The sequence below is a fragment of the Lagenorhynchus albirostris genome, chromosome 1 (assembly GCF_949774975.1).
Source record: "Lagenorhynchus albirostris chromosome 1, mLagAlb1.1, whole genome shotgun sequence".
Taxonomy (NCBI): domain Eukaryota; kingdom Metazoa; phylum Chordata; class Mammalia; order Artiodactyla; family Delphinidae; genus Lagenorhynchus; species Lagenorhynchus albirostris.
In genome coordinates, this window is record NC_083095.1 from 79,100,480 (window position 1) to 79,122,907 (window position 22,428).

At 38.4% G+C, this 22,428-nt stretch overlaps 1 protein-coding gene across 2 annotated transcripts in view; it reads right to left on the reverse strand.

Annotated features, from left to right (window-relative positions):
• Positions 1-22,428, reverse strand: part of LOC132518933 (uncharacterized) — a 262,084-nt gene that overhangs the window by 89,645 nt on the left and 150,011 nt on the right. Inside the window, exon 6 of one of the 2 annotated variants that reach the window (XM_060147014.1) lies at positions 4,900-8,222. The exons of the other annotated variant lie outside the window; for it this stretch is intronic. Within the exon in view, the coding sequence (XP_060002997.1) occupies positions 8,168-8,222 (55 nt within the window). The 3' untranslated portion in view covers positions 4,900-8,167. Of the gene's footprint in view, positions 1-4,899; positions 8,223-22,428 lie in introns of those variants that run through there. 2 annotated transcript variants of the gene reach the window in all.

The following is a 22,428-nucleotide window of genomic DNA, read 5'->3' on the forward strand; positions in this document are numbered from 1 at the left end:
GGTAAAAACCTATTTGCAAAGCAGAAATAGAGACACAAACATAGAGAACAAATGTATGGACACCAAGGGGGGAAGTGGGGTGGGTGGGTGGGATGAACTGGATGATTGGGGTTGACATATATACCCTACTATGTATAAAATAGATAACTAATGGGAACTACTTACTGTATAGCACAGGACACTCAGTGCTCTGTGGTGACCTATATGGGAAGGAAACCCAAAACAGAGGGGATATATGTATACGTATAGCTGATTCACTTTGCGGTACAGCAGAAACTAACACAACATTGTAAAGCAACTATACTCCAATAAAAATTTTAAAAAAAGAGTAAGCCAGGCGCTTATCGGGTCAATTTTTCATGGGAGTCCAGAGGAGTATGACAACGGCATCTCACTGTAGACCCAGCAATCAGACTGATTTCTCAGTGAGGCCACCACTGTCGCCCAGTCTGTGAACAGATTCCCTTGGCTCAGACAACGGACAATATGTAAGACGATACAGGAAGATCATGACCATTCAGGTCTCCTCAGCCGGGGCCAAATACTGGAGAGGTGGGGTAACAACAGACCACAGGGTTAACATAATGGCGCCTTTCTCCAGTAGGGGCCCTGATTAATTACCTTAGTAGTCTTAGGTGGGGCCTCATAAAAGACAGGTGAGGTCATTTTCTAATCCTGTTCCTCGTGGGGTGGCAAACCCAAACCACCAGGGACTTACCTGCCAGTCACAGGGCCATTTCATAGTGTGCTCCCCTGGGTGTAGATCCTGAGGCAGGGCCAGAAGTGAGTCATTGTCCTGATGGATAGTTGGCAACAATTCTTTGGTGGTCAGCAGTTGAACTTGGATGGTGGTGATCAGTTGCCGCTGGGTGAACATGATGTAGGCACTAGGACAGTTGCTCCTGGGATGTTCAGTCATAGTTCAGATGGCTTGAGTTAGCCTCTGGTCCACAGAGGAGAGAACGGGTTTCCATCTCAATTGTTGCTAAGTAGTCCATTCATCCCTTCCATTAGCCCAGCAGCAGTGGGGTTTGTAAGGCAGGTGGAAATGTCAGTGTTTGTTATTTTATCGGCCCATTCCTGAACTTCATGGCCAGTAAAGTGGGTTCCTTTGTTGCTACTGATGTCCATGGGCCGGGTGGGCGTCCCGTATGTCGCCCATGTTTTTTACGTTGCTCCATGACTCAGGTGGGTCTTTTGTAAGGTCTCCCACCTGTTGCAATGCATTGTCGAAGCATACAGCTGTTGTTCCATCACACTGTATCGTTGCTCCGCCCCCTTCCATAGCTGGGGCCAGAAACGCAAGGATACTCTTACTATTTTGCTGTTATCACAGGCCCCGGGCAAAACCTTCCGAGTAACTGGCCACGCCCAATTCACAAGCCTGTCCCTGAGTTAAATCCCTAAAGCCTGTGTCTGCAATTGTTTAGGGGTGGCGGGCCGGGAGTATATGAGTCTCACTCAACCAGATAACACTCAAGTATATGATAGATAATCCAGGTCCTTGTGTTTTGTCTGTATTCACTAGTTATCCCCCAGCAGTCAGATGAGCCACGAGCGTGGGGCTGCTACTTTTAAACTGGAAAGAGATTCTGAGACTAACAGGATATCATCATTATAAGGAAAGAGACAGACATCTCTCATGGTCGTCAGCCGCCACTGCCTCCCACATGCTAGCAGTCAGCCACCTCGGGATTAGCTCCCAACTTTCTGTTTCCCATCCTTATTTCCTGAAATCTTCGCACTCACGGGAGTTTCCTTGGCCTCATAGCTGGCTTGCTAGTTTTCGGGCTGCACCTCGCGGGCCTGCAAGCCCTGTAGTTGTTCAGCCTCACGAATGAAGAAAGAGTCCAGAGACAGCAACGGAGACATCACTGGCTTGTTGGGCAGGGGTCTTACACGCCAGAGGCAAAGGTCCTGGAGCAACACCCCACTGGGTACGGCGGAAAACAGGACACGGCAACAACCTTCGCTACTCTGGGGAGGACGCTACCTTTTATAGGGGGAATTGTCTTCCGGTTGGCTCGTTAGTTACCAGGGAAACCAGCAGCTGGGGTAGGGGGCAAGCACATAGGCAATTACTAATTAAGCCCTATTATTAAGAGGATTGGATAATCATGTGAGTGAAGCAGGGCCTGGTTGAGCAGGGGATGCACAGAGAGCAAGGGAACAGCCAACTTGAGTGGCTTGACTACACAACAATGCACACTTGAGGGGAGGAAGGAGGCTCAAATGGGTAAAGAAAAAGACTTTATATTAAAATTTTTCTTCTTTGGCCTTGAAATACGAATTTTATTTCATCATGAGTAAAAGAGTGGGTGGTAAAGAAATGCTTTCTGGGCCATCTTCCAGACTGGTATTTAGGACTACTAGGCTTGCCCACATACGGTAGCCACATACACTGAGCCCTCAGCCTAACATTTTCATTGCATATCCCTGCTTTATTCTAAGACTTAAGTTGCAAGTGGGCAGGGGCTATTAATCTCTGTACCCCAATAAATGTTTCTCAAGTTGAATTTTGAGTTTTGTGCAGTTGAAACGATACCTCATCTTATATGGTTCACTCTGGCAGAAAACACCCTTTGATTTATTTATAGGAAACTAAAATTAATTTTGAAGAGAAGAATTTTTTTTAAACCATCCAAGAATTTGCCAAAGAGGGTAGGATCAATGGGGAACCCTTCAAGTATATCGATAACAATAAATGCTCTCTGCTTTTTACAGTTTCAAGTTTTATAACTACAGGTATTGAAACTCAAATTGTTCTACAAATTAATTTCAGTTCTGTATAAATATACTTGTAGATTCTGTATTAGATTGAATTTGCCAGCATCAGCTTAACCTATTTTGAGGATTATTTTACCATGACCCTAGTATGGTAAAATAAAACGAATGCTGAGCTCAGAAGTTATTTTAACCGCAAACATAGCTTTAAAACCTTTAATTAGCTTAGCCCTGTTTAGTTAAGTCACTGTGATCAGTAATTCGAAGACCCAAGTCTACCTAGCCAGGTAATCTTAGTCTAAAATTCTGAACAACCTGAATTGCAGAACTGCAACTTTACTTCAGAGGTCTGTAGAGTATATAAGATTTAGAAAGTTTTGAATTGTTCAGAAACTCCCAGAGTTCAGTAAAATTCTACATGTCTACAAAGTCTAACTATCATACATCTCATCTCAAATAACTCTGGGTCTTACAGTAAAAAAATAATCCAATTACTGTCAAAACACCAGTAAGAGGACTTCTATATATTGGATTCTTAACATACACACTAAAATTGATGACAACGCAGAGCATTATTTCACTTTTGAAACCAAGAATTAAGAATAATTTCTCCAGCCCCAAACTATTAATCACAGAAATACGACATCTCACTTAGGCTCCCATTAACATTTTATAGAATTAAAAAAGATGGTAATGGCTAATTCCTGGGTTTCAGCACCAAAAAAACCAATCACGCAAATAAACATAACAAAACACAAAAAAAGATGATAATGATGTTCCAGTGTAACAAGGAAGAACGCAAAAAGAAGCCCTCCCTGCACTTCATTCAAAGTTCTTTTAAAAAATGAGGAAATGCTTGGATTCTGATGTTAAGGATCACAACAAAAAGAATATTGAAAAACATCGAATCGTAGGACTCTTTTCCCATAGGGGACCCCATTATAAGTCTGCTACTTGGGACAAGGCACTGGCCCATCTGCTCTGGTAAGGGGAGCTGGGCATGCTAGACATTGAAAATCCTATCACTCTCAGCCATGAGAAAGAGGAGTTTAAGGGAAATAAGCATTTTGCAAAGGGCAAGAGAAGGAAAGGTCCTGATCAAGGAAGGAAATATTCTCCATTTTTTAGAAGTACTAAGGAGCCAGAAGAATTAGGAGCGTGAATGGAAGTGAATTCCCTTTGAGAACCTCTATTTCCATATATGCCTGGATTAGGAAAATTTATAAAGATCAACAATATAACTAAATGTATCTTTAAACTATGCTTTTAAATATGGGGGCAAACAAAAGCCTATTTATTAAAGAATGTGATACAGAGTGAAACCCCAATTATAATCTTTTTAAAACCACGAGGAATCTCAGAAGAGTAGCCGCAAACACAACAAGCAACAATTTACACTGGTACAACACTTAACAATGAACAAGAACACTTTTACATCCATTGCCTCAATTGATCACTGTTAGCACCCTGAGTGTGCACAAGGTTAAGTTAGCATTTTCTTGTTTTTTTTTGTTGTTTATTTTTTGCGGTACGCGGGCCTCTCACTGTTGTGGCCTCTCCCGCTGCGGAGCACAGGCTCCGGACGCGCAGGCTCAGCGGCCATGGCTCACAGGCCCAGCTGCTCCGCGGCATGTGGGATCCTCCCGGACCGGGGCACGAACCCGTGTCCCCTGCATCGGCAGGCAGACTCTCAACCACTGAGCCACCAGGGAAGCCCCTTGATTTTGTTTTTATAAAGCAGAAAGTTCAAATACCTGACCATCTGCTTCCAAATCAGAAATCTGGCAACCCCTAAGTTTAGGGAGTTAAAGGGACTGGATCATATATAGCAGAGAATGATCTCTAACAGTCTTGCTCCAAATTCAGACTTTGCACTCACCTACAAGGTTTCCACAAAGCAATGAAGTCATCTTCTCTGGTCTGCTCTTTTCATGGTAACTTTCTGAACTGCATCAACTGCCCACATTGTGATGGAATTGTGGGTAAGGGAAGGAGGTGGGGACTGACAAGCATCAGGACCCTCTGGATTGATCACAAGGTATTAACTTTCCCTGTTTTTAGATGACACACTAAGTTCATACCCAAATGAGTGGAATTTGACCCTTTGAATCTAGTTCTCATTCTTTTGCTGGAGATTACACAGAGAAGTAAAGCCTCTATTATGTTTGCCGAATAACAATGGAATATTTAAAATACCTCTGAGACAGAAAGGACTTACCAAGGTTTAGTTCAAAACACTTCTCACTGATTTTTTCACTCACTGGACAGTGTTTATTTAATACATGCAAATAACTATAGTGGGTAGGGGAAATGCTCGAAATAAAGTTTTGATACTGATAATTCTTAAAATTTTATTTATAATTAAGAACCTTCTTATGACATACCTTTGACTTCCAATGTTTGACTCTGGAGCATAGGAACTGGCCTATACTTAATTTTCTCCTGAGCTAAATGACATTGCCTTGTAAAGGAGAAGAGAACATCTTAATCTCAGACTTTGTAAAGAAGAGTGCCTGACTGGTGCTGTATAAACTTTCAGTATATTGTGTCCTGGAATATGCATGTAGTACTATTTCAAGTCCTCTTTGCTGATAATTTAATGCTGCCTCTAAATTTAATGCCTATTGCCTTTTCACCAGAAAGCAGTTTTTACTGATGATAATGATGATGGTCATTAGGGCCTTGGAGACTTTTTAAAGGATCTAAGGATGAATGAATAAATAAAAACCACAATGGCTCATTCTGCACCCTATGCCATTAGTATAACGCATAGCTCAGCACAGTTCTTCTCCACCACAAAACTGCTCTATTTAAGTATGTGTTAAATTTCTTTTTCAAACAAAATGAGTATAATTTGTTCAGAAATGAGATTGTGGATTGTCAGCAAGCAAGTAGGCATGCTGCAGAAAGGAAATACATTTAACCTGGTTGATTTTTTTTTTTTTTCCTCTAAAACTAGTCCTCATAGAACAACCACCAGATTCTGTCAGGCTCTATGTTTACTCCTTCCTTCCTGAATGAGAGGAGCTTGTTCTTTGCTACATTTTCATTGCTTTATCTTTTTAAATATATTAAAGAATGTCAAGTTGAATTTCCTTCTAATATTGCTTCAGGTTATGTAGGGAAAAATAGGATACTGGGGCTTTGGAGCACCATCTTTTACATGATTAAATTAATACAGATTAATATTTCATATCATATTCATATTCATAAAAATGTGAATGTAGAGACCCTGCCTTAAATGCTAGCATACAGGTACAAAGAGATCTGTCCAGAATTATTTTTTATGAAGATATATGTAGTAAGTATTTCTCCAAAACTAAAGTTGTCCCAAGGTGGTTTGTGATGGCCATTATGGTGTATTTTATTTCACAAAGGATTAAACTATGAAAATCCCAAGGCTGCAAAAAGATTTAGATTCAGGCACTGAGTTTATTAGTATAGTCTCTGTTTTTCCCTTTATGAGCCCATTTCAAAGCCATTGATAGGCTTTCTAATGACATGTGGAAGCAGCTACTTCTTTAATTTCCATACGCCTATTTCCCCTTCCTTCTTGTAGCAGACCCTGGAGTAGTGAAAAGGACATGGACTCAGAACACAGATAACGAGGATTCTATACCTTACCATCCTCTAAGGAGCCAGGTGTCCAATCTTGGGATGGTGATCAGAACCACCTGGGACTTACTCTCTTCCCCATATTATAAAGATAATAATACCACAGGACTGGTGTGATGTAATTGTTATTATTCTGTTTAGTCTGCAAACAGTCACCAAAAGACTAAAGAGAAGCTACAGAAAGGTTCTTGCTTTAGACAGATTCTACATATTAAAATCTGTATTTAAACAAAATGAGCAGGGAGTTATTCACCTTACTTATGAAATATCCAATATAAGAAATAATGCTTTTTTTTTTTTTTTTTTTTGCGGTACGCTGGCCTCTCACTGTTGTGGCCTCTCCCGCTGAGGAGCACAGGCTCCGGACGCGCAGGCTCAGCGGCCACGGCTCACGGGCCCAGCCGCTCCGCGGCATGTGGGATCTTCCCGGACCGGGGCACAAACCCATGTCCCCTGCATTGGCAGGCGGACTCTCAACTACTGCACCACCAGGGAAGCCCAGAAATAATGCATTTTAAAAGCTAACTTCCATACAATGTTCAAAATACAATTCAATTTGCAAATATTGAATTCAAATTCACCTGTAGCAAGGCCTGAGGTACAACTGCATTTGAAAACCCACTGAGGGACTTTGTACACAATTTAGGCTAATATGATAAAGGAATAGTGTATCAAATTTGGATTGATCATTCAGTTAAGTCTTATTTACATTATACCAGTCCAATGAAAACCAAAACTTCCATGGGCCTGGGAAGAGTGAGAACTTCCCACTGCTATTCAAGTTGGAAATTAACCAGTTGGTAGGTTATGAGTTCTGACTCTTGACCATGACTCACTTAATGAGAATGAAGTGTGTCTTTTGGTTCAGACCTCTTGTTTTAATAGCCAGCCACATGGTGAAATATGCCAAGTGCACGTTGGTTGTTTCTGTCTCTTAGAAGGATGACTCAAAGCCATATTAGTAAAGTGCCTTTGGAACATGAATAGTGGGGCTTTTCTTTGAGTCAGACCTGATTTTGGGGATGAGACTCTGGCTCGCTTTGTGTGTGTATCATGGAGTCAGATTTACATGGGGTTGGTCTAAATCCCATGCGTCATCTCTAAAGGATAGTATATTCATGGTACTGTGTACACAAACCTATTCTCTGATATGTATGTGCAAATGTTTAATGTGTACAATATGGTTTGGAATATAATAAAGAGGGTTATATAGCAGGAAAAATATCTTTAAACACTAGAATCATTCATAGGGCAGTGAGAGGTTCACACAAAAGGCACAAGAGAGTGGAGATCAACAAAGGAAGCAGTGGATTCACATCTCCCGCCTCACACTCACTCTCACTAACTGGACTGGGAGCAAATGTCTCCCACACTACTTATGTTATCCTTTCCCTCACTCTCCCGAACTCTCTCTGTGACAAGCATATATGATGTGATTCCACAGTCTGTACTTTCACCTCTCTGATAGTTCTCGTACCTGCTTGCAGTACATGGGCACTAATGCTGTCTTTTTCGTAGAATATTCTAAACACAATGGTGCACCTTGGTTGTCTTTGGAGAGTCTTCTCCTTGCTTGTACAAACACAGTCATCAGGTCTTCTAGAGTCCTGTTTAAATCAGGTGAGGACATAGATGGTGACGTCCATCTTAAAGGAATGGAGATAGATAGATGCACTGGAAGCAGAAATGGAAGTCACAGCTTCACATTCAATTTGAAAATCCTCAGATATTTTCTACAAAGCAAAATGCTTCCTTCTAGATGGCTTATCTGCCACTGCAATGACGTGCCACTCAATAGCAGCATCTCTGGGGAGATGGGGAACTACCACTACCACCAGGATGCTACCTGTGTCCTTGGCATTGCCATGACACTCGTGTTCTTCCTGGAAATAAAAGAAAATAATCAGGATGTTGATGTCAGAATGGATCTGCTATAATTCAGAAACCGTATTAGGTTTACATATACACACTTGAGTAAGAATTCAGTCAATTAAATAATTATGTAATAAATGGAAACAGGTTAAATACAGGAGCTGTATAAAGTATTTTGGTTTACTAGCTCTTAATTAATTAATTAATAATTATTGCCCATAATTACAAATATGAACTAGGAGTCCCATTATATATGTTTGCATTTTGAATCTTTTTTTTTTTTTTTTTTTTGCGGTACGCGGGCCTCTCACTGTTGTGGCCTCTCCCGTTGCAGAGCACAGGCTCCGGACGCGCAGGCTCAGCAGCCATGGCTCACGGGCCTAGCTGCTCCGCGGCATGTGGGATCTTCCCAGACTGGGGCACGAACCCGTGTCCCCTGCATCGGCAGGCGGACTCTCAACAACTGCGCCACCAGGGAAGCCCTGAATCTTTCTTTTAATGTCTTTGATAGAACCAAGAGAGAGAAAAGCTTAAAAATCATATTATATTCAAATATATATGTGAGCATAGACATTCAACTCCATTTATAACTTTAGTCCCTGCATGTCATACAACTATAAATGCAAATATATTGATGTATTTTTACCTGTACAGATACACTCAAAAGTAACTCCTTAAGGGAACAGTACATCATTTGTGGTGCCTTAGTTTGTGCTGTCATGCTTTTCATTGACTAGTTACAATTGAGGATAGTTAGAATAATAAACTGTTAGAAATAGTTTACTCTTTGTATTCCTTTGCATTTGAAAATGACTTATGAGGAAAGAAGAATATTTTTATATTGAAAAATGCAATTTGTGTTGTATGTAACAAACGTATGCTCATAACTACTATGATAGGTCCTTAGTTTTATTTTATCCATTTGCAATGGATTTTTGCAACTGTAGATTGGGAGTGTAGGAAAAAAGAGAATCGGTATAGAAACCTGGGATGCAACAACTTGATGCTTTAAATATCTCAGCATATCTAAGAATAAACTTGCCACCTTCTCTACCAAATACATTTTCTTTGTCTTGGGAAATGTCATCTATCCACTCCATTGTCCAAGGCTGGAGAGCAGAGTCTTGTCCTTGTCTCTTCTGTCTTCCTTAGCAATTTCTCCCTACTTCATTCGAAGGAGCCACAAGTCTTGTCATTTTTAACTCCTTAATCACTTAAAATATGCCTATTCATTTCTGTCCCCTTACTTTTATTTTAATATAGGTCACTGTCATTTATATGTTGCTTGGATTTCTGTGAAGACTCCTGACTGTTCTCCCCAATTCCAGTCTTCTTCAGTCCATTTGCTACACTTCAGCCAGAGTAATCTTCTTCTAAGATATATCTGCCTTTTTTTTAAAAAAAACCCCTGCATGCTTAATATCATTCAGTGACTTTTGACGTAACTTCAAACTCCTTAGCATGGTTTCCAAGGCCTTTCAGGTCTGGCCCCCATGTACTTCAACCAACTCTCTCTGTCCCACCCCTCACTCATTGCTGAGCCATGTAGAATGAACAGCAGTTCATCCACTCTCTGCTAACTTCAGTTTTGGAATTCTTTGCTCCCTTGATACAGAAGGCCCTGCTCCAACTTTGTCTAGTTTAATCATGTCAACATTCCTGGACGTTAGACCTATGTTTCCCTGGGAATGTCTTCCCTGACCCTCTCATAGCCTCTTAAGCACGCTGTGCGTGCTCCAGTCACATCCATTCAACGCTCAGCAAGTACCTGTCAGGTGTCTGCTGTGTGCCAGGTACTGGTTTAGGTGGTTAGGATATGTTGCTGAACAGAAACAGATAAAGACCATTGCCTCCATGGAGCTTTCATTCTTCTAGTAACTTCATGGCAACTTATCTCACTGTTTTCCTGACTCTCTTCCTCACTAGATGAAGGCAAGGACTCTCCTGAGGTTACTGTATTACCATGATTGGCACAATGTCCAACTAGTAAACACTTGTTTAAAGAAATGAATAAACTGAGCAAATGCAAAGCAATATATTTCTTTTATCTTAGGGCATTAAAATTGTTTTGAAGCCAGGGAAAACTTGTTTAGAAGTAAAAGAACCCAACCTTTGACATTATTTGGGGAAATTTGCCAAATAGGCATATGAACATGTCTCCAAAATTAAATGTAATACTTTTTCCCTCTAAACTTGGTTTCAATCATTGAGTCCTTCTATAACCTCTTTTAATTTCTAGGTCAATCTGCTAATTTTCTGACCAACAGAGTCTATAATGGAAAAATCAGTATCAAAGACAAAAACACTAGATGGTCTTCTGAAATAGAAAAATTAAACTGTTTGAACAATAGTATTAAACGTACACTTTCCATGGGCCTGAGATTACTTGGAGAAAAGATGTTTTTCTTGCAAACCTAAAATAGCCATGCTAAATTCTTAAGCTGTTCTTCAGAATTAGAAATAAAAATCTAGAAGACAAGGAAAGGGTTTTTGGTGTTTTGAAGCCCCATTGAGTTCTGTTTTTCCTAGGTGAAAAGGAAAACCACAGCAATATTTTGCTTTTGATAAGAATATATCAGATGGACTTGAAAAATTCAGCAGCTAATTACTTTTAAGATGATCTGAGGCAGGAAAAAATGTTAAGGTGACATAGAGTTGGGGTGCTTAACACTCAGTATTCAGGTCCCGTAATTCCTTAGCAAAACAAGCAAGATTAATATGTGATTTTAAAAAATGGTCAGTGCCTTCTAAACATATGCCTTTTTATTTAAACAGGTTTATATTTCCTGCCTCCAAGGTGCTTTACACCTACATACCTTCGCCATTCTTTTTCAAAGCACTGTTGGTTATTTCGTTTTTGTAGAGATCACGAATCCACTTGATATTAGTGACTTACACTTTCCTCTCCTTTGTGAGTGTGGGTACTAGCCTTTTTGTATACCAATTTGCTTACACTGCAGTCTATGCTGGTAATACTGTACACTGCCTGACCTCTGAATGGAAAAATAATAACAAGTTAAAACAGTCATTTTACCTGAAGTCGATAAGGCCATAACACTCACCCTGCTTTCAATTCACAGGCTCTATTTTCATCCACTCACTCTCGACTTTGAGAGGAAGGAATAATGACAGGTTACAGGCACTTTATTTCAAAATTCACTCACAAAGTTATTGACAGGCATTTTTCACAGAAACAGCTCTTCTCTCTGACCTTCGTGAGCTGTTTACATGAAAAATGCTCTTCATTGTAGATTAATGAGAGTGGAACCTAATTCTACACCAAACATGTAGCAATTGCTTTAGCATCTCTGTTTTTGATATGGGAACAAAAATAGGGATAATTTGCCTCAAACTGCAGTCACTTCAGTCATAATAAAATCTCAGAGAGTAGTAGTACTGTTTGCTTTCAACTTTCATTAGGTAAGCTGGGGCTCTTATTAGGGTACCAACACATAAATGTTATATTAGCACTTAACAGAAGCACAGCATTCTCCTCTAGGAGATAAATTCTACCCTTGTCAATATAATTCCACACTGAGTGCAGTAAAAGAGTTTGAAAAGATGAAATAGTGAGGCTTTGCACTACAGGAAAAGAAATACCTTGTTCATTCAAGCTTAAAGGCCATTTTGCTGGCCCAAGGTGCTAGGGTACTGTCTAGAAAAGAAGTCTCAGAGAAACTCTCCTAAGTCAAGTCAAACATTGAGACAAACTTTCAGACATGTTCTCTTTGTCCAAGGTTGTTAAATCGGTCACTTTAAATTTCTCAATGCCTTCAACTGGCATTTCAACTCTGGGAAGAAATAAAAGAATTTAAGGCCAAGGTGGAGTTCATGTCCAGAGAGCAAATGATAATCATTCTGTCTAAGCCACTGTACACACAACACGCACATACTTCTTCTCTTTTTTTTTTTCCTTTTGAGTATGGTAACCCCTTTTAAAATGTAAGGTATTGTGTATATCATTGTGGTAGAGCTGTTTAAATTAAAACTGCCTTTATCCTTAACTCTTACTACTATGTTCTTTAGGTCCTCTTAAAATAACTATCTCCAATTCAGGCCTAAGAAAAGTGCTGTCACACTTAGAAAAATAAGGACCATTTAGTTATCTAAAGTGGAAAAAAAGGAAGGAGAGGGGCATCTAAAAGCATGGCTATTGCTAGGCCTACCTTTGCCATTGTTTATCTTCTTTCCTAGCCTTTCAAATTTCTTTAGCATACCATCATTCAATCATTTTAAGGTCTTTAAAGGAGTCTATTGTCATTTAGATTATTTAGCAACCTTAATGGCACAAAATAGTCTATTTTAACTACCAAATTCAGACCGTCATGTTTTTCAGATGACATGTGACATGTAAATGTGACTACTGTCCCTCTACATTTGTAAGAGACAATTAGAGACAACATATAACTCGATTCTGCCTAAAAATATTGGCAGTAAGGACTGTTTGGCTTAAAGTTCTATTCATAGGGTTAAATGTAATTATATTTGCCAATTTACATTACTATTCTACTAATCTGGGAAATCACTGTTATTCAGCCTTTCCCAGAAGGTTAATGCATTTCTGTCCACCCTTCCTTATATCCCTTGCATTCTGGTAATCCTCAAAATGGCCTGTAAATGTTTACTGTGTCCAGACTTGAGAAAACAAGTATTAAGTACATTTCTGATGAAACTTCAAAGTCCATGGGTTTAACATATGTCCATTCATTTGTAACCAAGTTTTAAAATGGTAGTTTTCATATATAATATTTACATGAACAAAACAATGGTTTCCTTTTCAAGATCAAATTAAAATAATTTTCAATCCATAAATAAACAGTAATACATTTTTTAAAAAAACATAATTTGGGGGATAAAGTGAGACCTATTTTATATGCCCACAGTTTTAGATGCTGGCAAACATTGCATATGAAAGTTTATTTGGCTTCAAGAATTAGAGTGGGTTTTTTTTGATATATATATTTAAGCAATAAATTTAGGACCAGAGCCAGCAGCTTCTCAACCATTTCATTGAGTGGAAATTCAGATAGACTTTTTAGAGAAAGTAGCAGAGGCCTAACATCTAATTAAAACAAAGAGTCAACTACAAGCTCTTCATTAACAGAGAATACATTTTACATACTTCTGAATCCTCAGCAGGTAGCACGGTGCCTGGTACTCAATAAGTCCTCAACGAATGTTTCATGCTAACACTTTTCTGGAAGGCAATTTATATCGAATTTCCCAATGCTCACTTAATTTGACTCAAATTCCAAGTTTAGAAATTTAATAAAATAGAGATGTGCACAAAGGAAATAATTAGAGATATACAGGATGTTTACTGTAATGTTATGTATAATAGCAAAAATGGTTAACAACCAAAATATTCAACAGTGGAGTACTGGTCAAATAGATTATAGTATATCAGATAGTGAAATTTTTTTATAGATAACCTATTAAAAACCATGTTTGCAAAGAAAATTTAATTATAAGGGAAAATAAAATATATTGTGTGGGAGAAAAAGCAATTCAAAGAATAGCAGGTACAATTTTTAAAAATGCATACACATGTGTGCATATATACATGCATACATATCTGAATGAGACAGAAAAAAATTATCTGTTATAAGGAAAGAATGCCAAGCCAACAAATGCATGTTTCTTGCAAACCCCTGCTGGCTTATAAAGATAGGTGTTGAGATGAGTCATTTACTGAGTGGAGAGATCTGTGTGAGGATGCAGACAGAAGAGAGGCTGGAGCTGAGGACAAGCCCGGCTCTGTGCAGCAGGACTAAATATGGGCAGGGATCTATGGCAGTCGGCAGTTAATAGGAATTAGGGGCATGGCAAAGAACCCAGATGTCTAACGCAGATTCTCTATTGAGTTTTTCTGTGCAGTACATATTGTGTCCTTCTCCTCTGCCTCCTCCCGAAAACTTCAGCAAAATTTTATTTTTCTCTTATACTTTGTAAAGGTAGATTTTCTTTGAGGGGTGGTGACCAGGTGCTGAGTCCTGCTGAGGGGCAAGAAGCAAGCCTGCCTGAGGGGCCCGCCCACATTGGGGATATCTTTATGAAGGAAAAGGCACCAAAATATGAGATAGTCATTAGCTGTGGGCACAGAAATAAGAAGGGGATTTTCATTTCCTTCTTCGTACTCTAATGGATTTTCCAAATTTCTGTAATGAATGTGCATTACTATTATAATCAGAAAACATGTTGGTTTTTTTTTTAATGTCGAATGAATAAGTAAACAAGTCAATGAATGAATGGCTTTAAAAAGTGGTAGTTCTGGACTCCGCTCGTGGCGCAGTGGTTAAGAATCCACCTGCCAATGCAGGGGACATGGGTTTGAGCTCTGGTCTAGGAAGATCCCACATGTTGCAGGGCAACTAAGCCCGCGAGCCGCAACTACTAAGCCTGCGCTCTAGAGCCCACGAACCACAACTACCGAGCCTGCATGCCACAACTACTGCAGTCCCCGTGCTTAGAGCCCATGCTCCGCAACAAGAGAAGCCAGCGCAATGAGAAGCCCGTGTACCACAACGAGGAGTAGCCCCCGCTCACCACAACGAGAAAGCCCATGCGCAGCAATGAAGACCCAACACAGCCAAAGATAAATAAATAACTAAATAAATTTATAAATTTACAAATAAATAAACTTATTTTAAAAAGTGGTAGTTCTGAGAAAGACTCTGAAGTATACTCTCAAATGGAAATTGCTATATTTATAATCAGTATAAGAAACCCCAGAGCCTCTTTTCAGTTTTGGGTTGCCTTTTGAAATAAGACACTTGATTTTAGAATACACACACACATATATTTTTGCCCAATGAGTTCTACAAAGCCTGATTAGTCAAATAATAAATTTGCTTACTTTATTTTCTTGAAAAAAGAAAAAGTTGGACCTTATTTTAGTAAAAAAATAATAATATATTAGTGTGCCCACAGTTGAAAGTAATTTTAAAAATTCTTTTCTACGTATTTTCCATTAAAAAAGGGAACATAGCAAAATAAGCATGTGCGTTTAACAAACTAATGAATGCACTTGTGCTGACATTACTGTTCTTCCAGTTGTCACCTCCAATGCCTAAGAACATCGATACTCACCAGACAACTAGGGCTTGAATCCTGGCTCCACCACTTAACTGGCTGTGTGATCTTAGGACAGTTATTTACCTTCTCAATTTCCTCACTTGTAAAATGGGGATAACACCAATTCCCATCTCAGCATCATTATGAGAATAACAGAAGCATTTTTAGATTCGTCTACATGATCACCTTATATTTGGATACTGCCACATATATTTATGACTATGTTTACATTTGTGTTGATGCCAGTGAACATTTAAAGTACCAACAGTTACGTGTTGCTTTTAGAATCCCTGCTCCAGTCTGTATTCCCCCCAGACAGTGTTAATTGCTCTGGGACTCTGGGCATCACTTAATTCCTATCTCTATTATGGCTTGCCAGCATTGCCCTACCATTGTTTGTTTACATGTCTATCTACCCTACTAGACTCCACCCTTTGAAAGTGATGTTTGTGTCTTCTCTCCTTTAATATCCCTGACAGCAAACAGAGGCTTGAGCACCCAATAAATGTTTGCACTCAGTAAATTAAAAAAAAAAAAGAGTACCAACGGTTAAAATGCTCATTTGCCACTGACACATACAAACACGGGCACTGACTATTGCAGTCATTCTTGTTCACTATTATTGCTCTCAGAGTCTTTTGTCAATTATAAGGACAAAACTCCGCTTTGTAGTAAAATTTCACCGTTAAAAATATTTTAATAGAATAAAACTTTAGCTTCCTAACATTTAGTAAGTTGAGATTATGATTTGACATCAAGAAATTAATATTGCAGTACAGTAATGTACTACTGGGTCTTACACTAATAGGAAGAGAACTTAGGTGGACTTAACACATAAATGATGCCCTAGTGCCAAGTAGAGGCCAAATGATATCATGACATTCTGCTCAAAAGAAGGTTTTATAGTGGTTCACATAGAAATAGTGGGAGAAATGAGTCCTTACCTGTCACATTGCAGTATAGCTATACCAGCCAGAAAAGAAGTCAAACCATAGGAGTCAGCACTTATTTGGTTAGGAGATATATTACGAGTCTTACTTTTTAAGTATTAATTTGTAGTAGTTCATTAGCAGTGTGTAGAAATATATAATAGGATATCTGTTTAAAGATATTTTTTATTAATCAGTTGGGATTATTAAAATAATAGTTCTAAATAAAGATGTATATATTTGTGTAAATTATATAATTTTAAAATTAACTACAGCATGTGTCACAATAAAGCGATGCGTTAATTATAGTTTAACTGGTTTTGTAGGTTTATTTTTATTTACCCTTTATGTTTTTTTTGTTGTATAGCTGATAAAAAGCTACAGGTAGAGGAGTTCATAGCTAGTTTTATAGTGTTACATGTACAAGTAACACTATAATAAAAAGAATACAGCCCACAACTGGACATCTGCAAGAACTTTTTCTTACTTTCAAGAGTAAAAAGTTTGAGAAATGCTGTACTAGAATAACCTGCTTTTCTTTGCAGAATGTTTCAAACCATGTTATTACCAAAAATAATGTGCAGTTTTGGCTGAAAAGCTAATACATTTGGCTTCTCTTCAAGAAGTAGGATAGCTTTGTGGATGATTATTGACAAAGACAATAATGAGAGTGGGGAGGATGACACTGCAAATCTAAAGATGAACATCCTACTCCCATCCTACTTCTTATACTTATACTCCCATCCTACTCCCATCCTACTTCTTATACTATTATAAATTGATAGGATGTGTGCTGATTTATACAGACCCATTGAGAATTTTCATCCACTTATGATAAATAAGATGCGTTTTCAAGTTTCCAGTTCTACATCTATAAAATGAACAATACCTATATGATTGCTTTAGAAAGTTAAGGTGAGGAGCAAAGGAATGTGTGAAAGTTAAAATGGCAAGAGTCTATAGCTATAAAAACGACATTATTATTTCATTAACAATAATCTCAGGGCCTATTTATTCTCTGAGTTCTTGTTGCTTTTTTTTTTTAAAAAGGTGGTTTTTTTGTTTTGTTTTGTTTTTTTGCGGTACGCGGGCCTCTCACTGTTGTGGCCTCTCCCATTGCGGAGCACAGGCTCCGGACGCGCAGGCTCAGCGGCCATGGCTCACGGGCCCAGCTGCCCCACGGCATGTGGGATCTTCCCGGACTGGGGCATGAACCCGTGTCCCTGCATCGGCAGGCGGACGCTCAACCACTGCGCCACCAGGGAAGCCCTCTTGTTGCTTTTGTTTGGGTGATTAGGCATAGGTTACAAGAGCTGGGCATAGGTAGTTCATTAGTTCTTGACTATAATAAAATACTATTGCTGAAAGCTGACTGTTTGCAGAGGCTACACATCACTAAAACTCTGGCACTTTTTAGAGGACCAAGGAAGCTTTCAAAGCAAAAAACTACTGTTAAATCTCTTTGATAAATGTAAAGCATATTGGTGTAGATGCACAATGCAAAACGAAGACTATACCTCCTGAAGCTGGAGCCTACATTACAGAAACTGAGAAACAATTCCAGTGTTACCACCTGAGCGTCTGCCCTTGAATTGATATTAAGTAACCGTATCACTCATTATGGCCTCTAATCTCCCTTGCTGATACCTTTTAATTTGTAAACAGCCCTACTTTATAAATCATATCCTCTTTCATGTGTTCTCGCAGCTAAAGAATTAATTTTGCAAGCAAAATATCTAAACAGTAAGCATAACAAGAATGAAACAGGTTAAAGCTCATTAGCAGCAGGGAGCAGATGTAGTAAGACTCTGCCAGTTCCCCTACATTTCCTTCTCAGCAGGGACTGGGCACCAAGCTGTGAGTTAGTTCTATAGCACAATGCTTGGCTGCTGTTTCAGCAATTGCACCTTATTGCTTCAAGTATAATACTAAGAATTCACTTTGATTTTTGATTTTCTTTGCAATAATAATGTCTAAAAGGACCCTGCAGAGCTAAAATGTAAAGTTAAGTACCAAGTGCCAGCTAATCAGGAGATCATAAAATTGTAATTGATAAGAAAATAATTATAGATTATAAAGTCATTTTGTCTTTAAAAAAACATTAACTTCTTGACAGAGGCACCAGACTCTGGATGAAATCAATAATTGCTCAAGTTAAATTTCCTTGAAATATCATGCAATATCTAACATTCAGTATAATGTTTTACACAGCTGGTAAAAGATAACTGTGTAAGGACCAAAGCAATAAATACACTGATAAATAAATAAAGTGAAAGCAAATGAATTCTGTCAGAAAAAAACACAATCTCAAATTATTAAACTAGGATTTCTTCCTCCATGTGCAACGTTAAAATAGAATCATCTTTTAGGAAACAGAAATATTAGCCAAATTGAGGTGCCTACAGAGGTGAATATTAGCAAGGCTTTATTTTAAAATCTTTTCTAGAGATTAGAATCCTTTCCTGGGGCTAAAAGTAGTACTTAGATGTGCCAAAACACTGTTGGAGAGACAAACCATCAGCATAAATTCACCTGCTAGATTCTGGATATCCAGGATAGATTGTTGGGACACAATTTGTTCAGCAAAATAAACACATGCTGTAGAATCCAATTCATGTAATTTCCAACAAATCAAACTTCAACAGATGTAAATGTAACAATTGATAAATTTATCTGTAATATTCTTACGATTCTGTAAATTACTCTCAAAGATGATGCTCTATGTTTGTTTGCTGTTTTTGTGTAGGTTTATTTTTTGCAATGGATTCATTCAGCCACATCTGATAGACAAGATGCTTTTACAAGAATGACATTAACAGTGTTCTAGGAAAGCTACTCTAAATCTTTCAAAGAAAGAAAAAGAAATGAAGAAGTGCAATACCTGGGGGAGTGGAACCCATATTCTGAATCTTCTAGCCTATGAAAATAAATTCACAATCCTTCTTCTGCAAAATAACAGGACTGGCATCAAAGCCTGGAGCAGATCTAAGCCTACAAGCAAGGTTAATTAAACTTGTCCCATTTCATGGAAATTAAAATGGCAAGGTGATGAGGATCATTATAGTATGAAAAGTTGACTTAAAAAGTAAGTCACCTATGTACTAAGGTTGATTGACTGCTCTGAATTGCTTGACCCATTTTCCACAGAAATTGGGTTTCCTGACACGTCTTCTTTAATACAAACATTTTTGTGTATCTTCAGATACAACTGAGTCCTATGAGTTTATATCAGTTAGATCACGACTTTGGGAATGTGGGTTATTCTTCAAACTCAGTAGGTTGTAGGTAACATTTGAAGCTGTGGTAACAGTCACCTAGGACTTGTGTGTCCTTAAAGGGTACTCAGACAATAGGTCACTTTGTGGTATTAGCATTTTGGTGTGCAGTTTCAGTAGCTCTAAACACAACTGAGCTCCTTTAGCTATCTCTAGCATAGATCGTGTGGGCAGTTTAAGGTTCTCCACTGGAGGTATGAAATTGAAAACTTCCAGGGATTTCTGCTTTAAGGTTTCATTAGATATTGACTAAGGGTAATGGAATTGAATTGAAAGAGATACATATGTAGAAAAGTTGACAGAAAATACAGCTCTAATGTGGCAGAGAAACCCAATCCACAGCAAATCACACACAAAAACAACCAGTGCTGTCTGATATTCAACAGGTATGTAAACATGAACAAATGCTGACATTATACCTACCTTTTGAAATAATTTCATCCCACCTGAAAAATCAAATGACAAGAAAAGAGTAATAACTACAAAGTCCTTGAAAGCTGCCTGACCACCAGGACTGAAGGGATGCTCATTGAAACACAGTTCTACTGATTGGACTTGTATGAGGAGACAACAGCAGGATACTCAAGGAACTGGAGTATAGCGTTCTAATGTGTGACATTGCCAAACAGAGAGGGCAGAGAAATGCTCTAAATTACTATTGAAGCAGAAACTAGAGCAATCTGGATTTCATTGTAGATGACTATGACACTGGTGACAGAGCAGCCTGGTACGTAGCTACAGGAATGGAGTTGTTGATCTTCAGTAAAAGAAAAGAAAACTTCAGGCTGATTACTGCCTAGAAGACAGAGTTGCAAAAAGTGATAAACCTTTCAGGTGGTAGCTGCTACCAAATACATAACAATTTTCACATCAAAATTTCTGAGTGCAGAAAGTATTAAAAATCATAGAATTATTAAACTGTAGGATTGGACAAAGCCACAGTCATCATCTCTTAAATCTTCTCATTTTGTAAGGAAAACAGAACTGCAGAAAAATCTGCCTTACTCACCAGTCAGAAACAGAGCTAGCACTTGAAGCCACATCTCTGTATGCTTGATCTAGCCATGAACCCTACTCAGAGTGCATTTTAGACGCATCAGCTTTCAAATAGAGGTTTAACCTCTTAAACTAGAAGAAAGCCTGTACAATTCCTTTGTATCTTCAAAGAAAATCTGGGGAGGGGTCAGTTTGCAAGGTATGAAATCTGTATACTCAATTAAAACCTTCAAGGGCTTATTAAACATATGACCCTGATGCTAGCTTTGAAATTCTAATCCAGTTCTATCATTTTTAGTCTACCACAAAGGCTTATTTTGATCTTGAAGGACACTCGGAGGTCATCTTGTCCAACCCTTTCATTTCAAGGCTCTCTCTTAACTCACCTTCACAAGAGTAATCCTTTCCACTCTCTTTATAAACACTTCATTGATACTCATGGAAGGATGAATTATTTAGGCTTCTGGCTCTTTCTAGATTCCCACCACTCTGCCCCTACCAGTTGAGTTGTTCATTTACAAATGATCAGTTGTCTTTATTCCAAACTTGAATATGCTACTTGCAATTGTTATTGGCATTTTGTACTCTCTCTTAAGTATTACATATTCCTCTGGAATATGAATGTAAAACAAAGCAGAGTTGTTTCTATAAAAATTAAGTTAAATATTTTGGGTAGGCTTTACAAAAGTGAGTTGTTATTAATAACGTTGTAAGTGTTGGTGAGGATATAGTGAAACTGGAACTCCTTTTCACTGTTGGTGGGAAGGTAAAATGGTGCAGCTGCTATGGAGAACTGTATGAAGGTTCCTCAAAAAGTTAAAGAGAAATATCATATGATCCAGAAATCCCACTTTTGGGTATTTATCCAAAAGAACTGAAATCAGAATCTCAAAGACATACTGCATTTTCGTTTTCATTGCATCATTTTCACAATAGCCAAGAGGAAAGAACAACCTAAGTGTCCATCAAGGGATTAATGGATAAAGAAAACATGGTATATGTATACAATGGAATATTATTCACTTATAGAAAAGAAGAAAATTCTGTCATATGCTACAATATGGATGAACCTTGGGGACATCATGAGAACTGAAATAAGCCATTCACAGAAGGACAAATACTGCATGATTTCACTTATATGATGTATCTAAAGTAGTCAAACTAATGGAAGCAGAAAGTAGAATGGTGGTTGCCAGAGGCTGGAGGAGTTGTTGTTCAACGGGTATAAAGTGTTAGTCATGCAAAATGAAAAAACCCTAGACATCTGGTGCGTACAACATCGTACATGACAGGCATCTTATTACAAGGTGTGGAAGGCATGCGAAATGTGAACTAAGATTTGAGTTCAAAGCCTGACTCTAATATCTGCCTCATTAAGTTGCCTAGAAGATTAAATAGTAGGCTACCTGATTCATGGGAGGTGCTCAGTAAATATGTTTCCTTAAAAATATTATGGCATTGATTTACCATGATAACTGACAAGGAGGTACTATTATCCTTATTTTATAATTACACAGCTAATAATTTGGAAAGCCTGCATACAAGCCCACGTCTGTCTTTAAAGCCTGAGCCTTTCCACTACAAGACACTGTTTAATCATGGTGTAATTTTGAGTGGGATTCCAGTCTGAATGATTTAGCCACGTTAAGTTGTAAATGCACTGTCAATAGCTGAAAGCATTGATATTAACTGCTGAAGACGAACTGGACAGAATTGCCTAGTGGTCCATTTATAAGTTGGGGAATAGGTGACAGATGCAACGGTTTAAATTTCATTAGTGTTAAGTGTTTGTGTGTAGCTGTTTTTTGGGGAGGTGGTCTATAATTACTTATGTCCTACTGCTTCTTGGCTCTACTTTATTATTATTATTGATTTATTATATTTTATGATTTAAAAAGTAGTCATACAAAGTAATTTAATTTAAGGGACTGTCAAGGGCACAG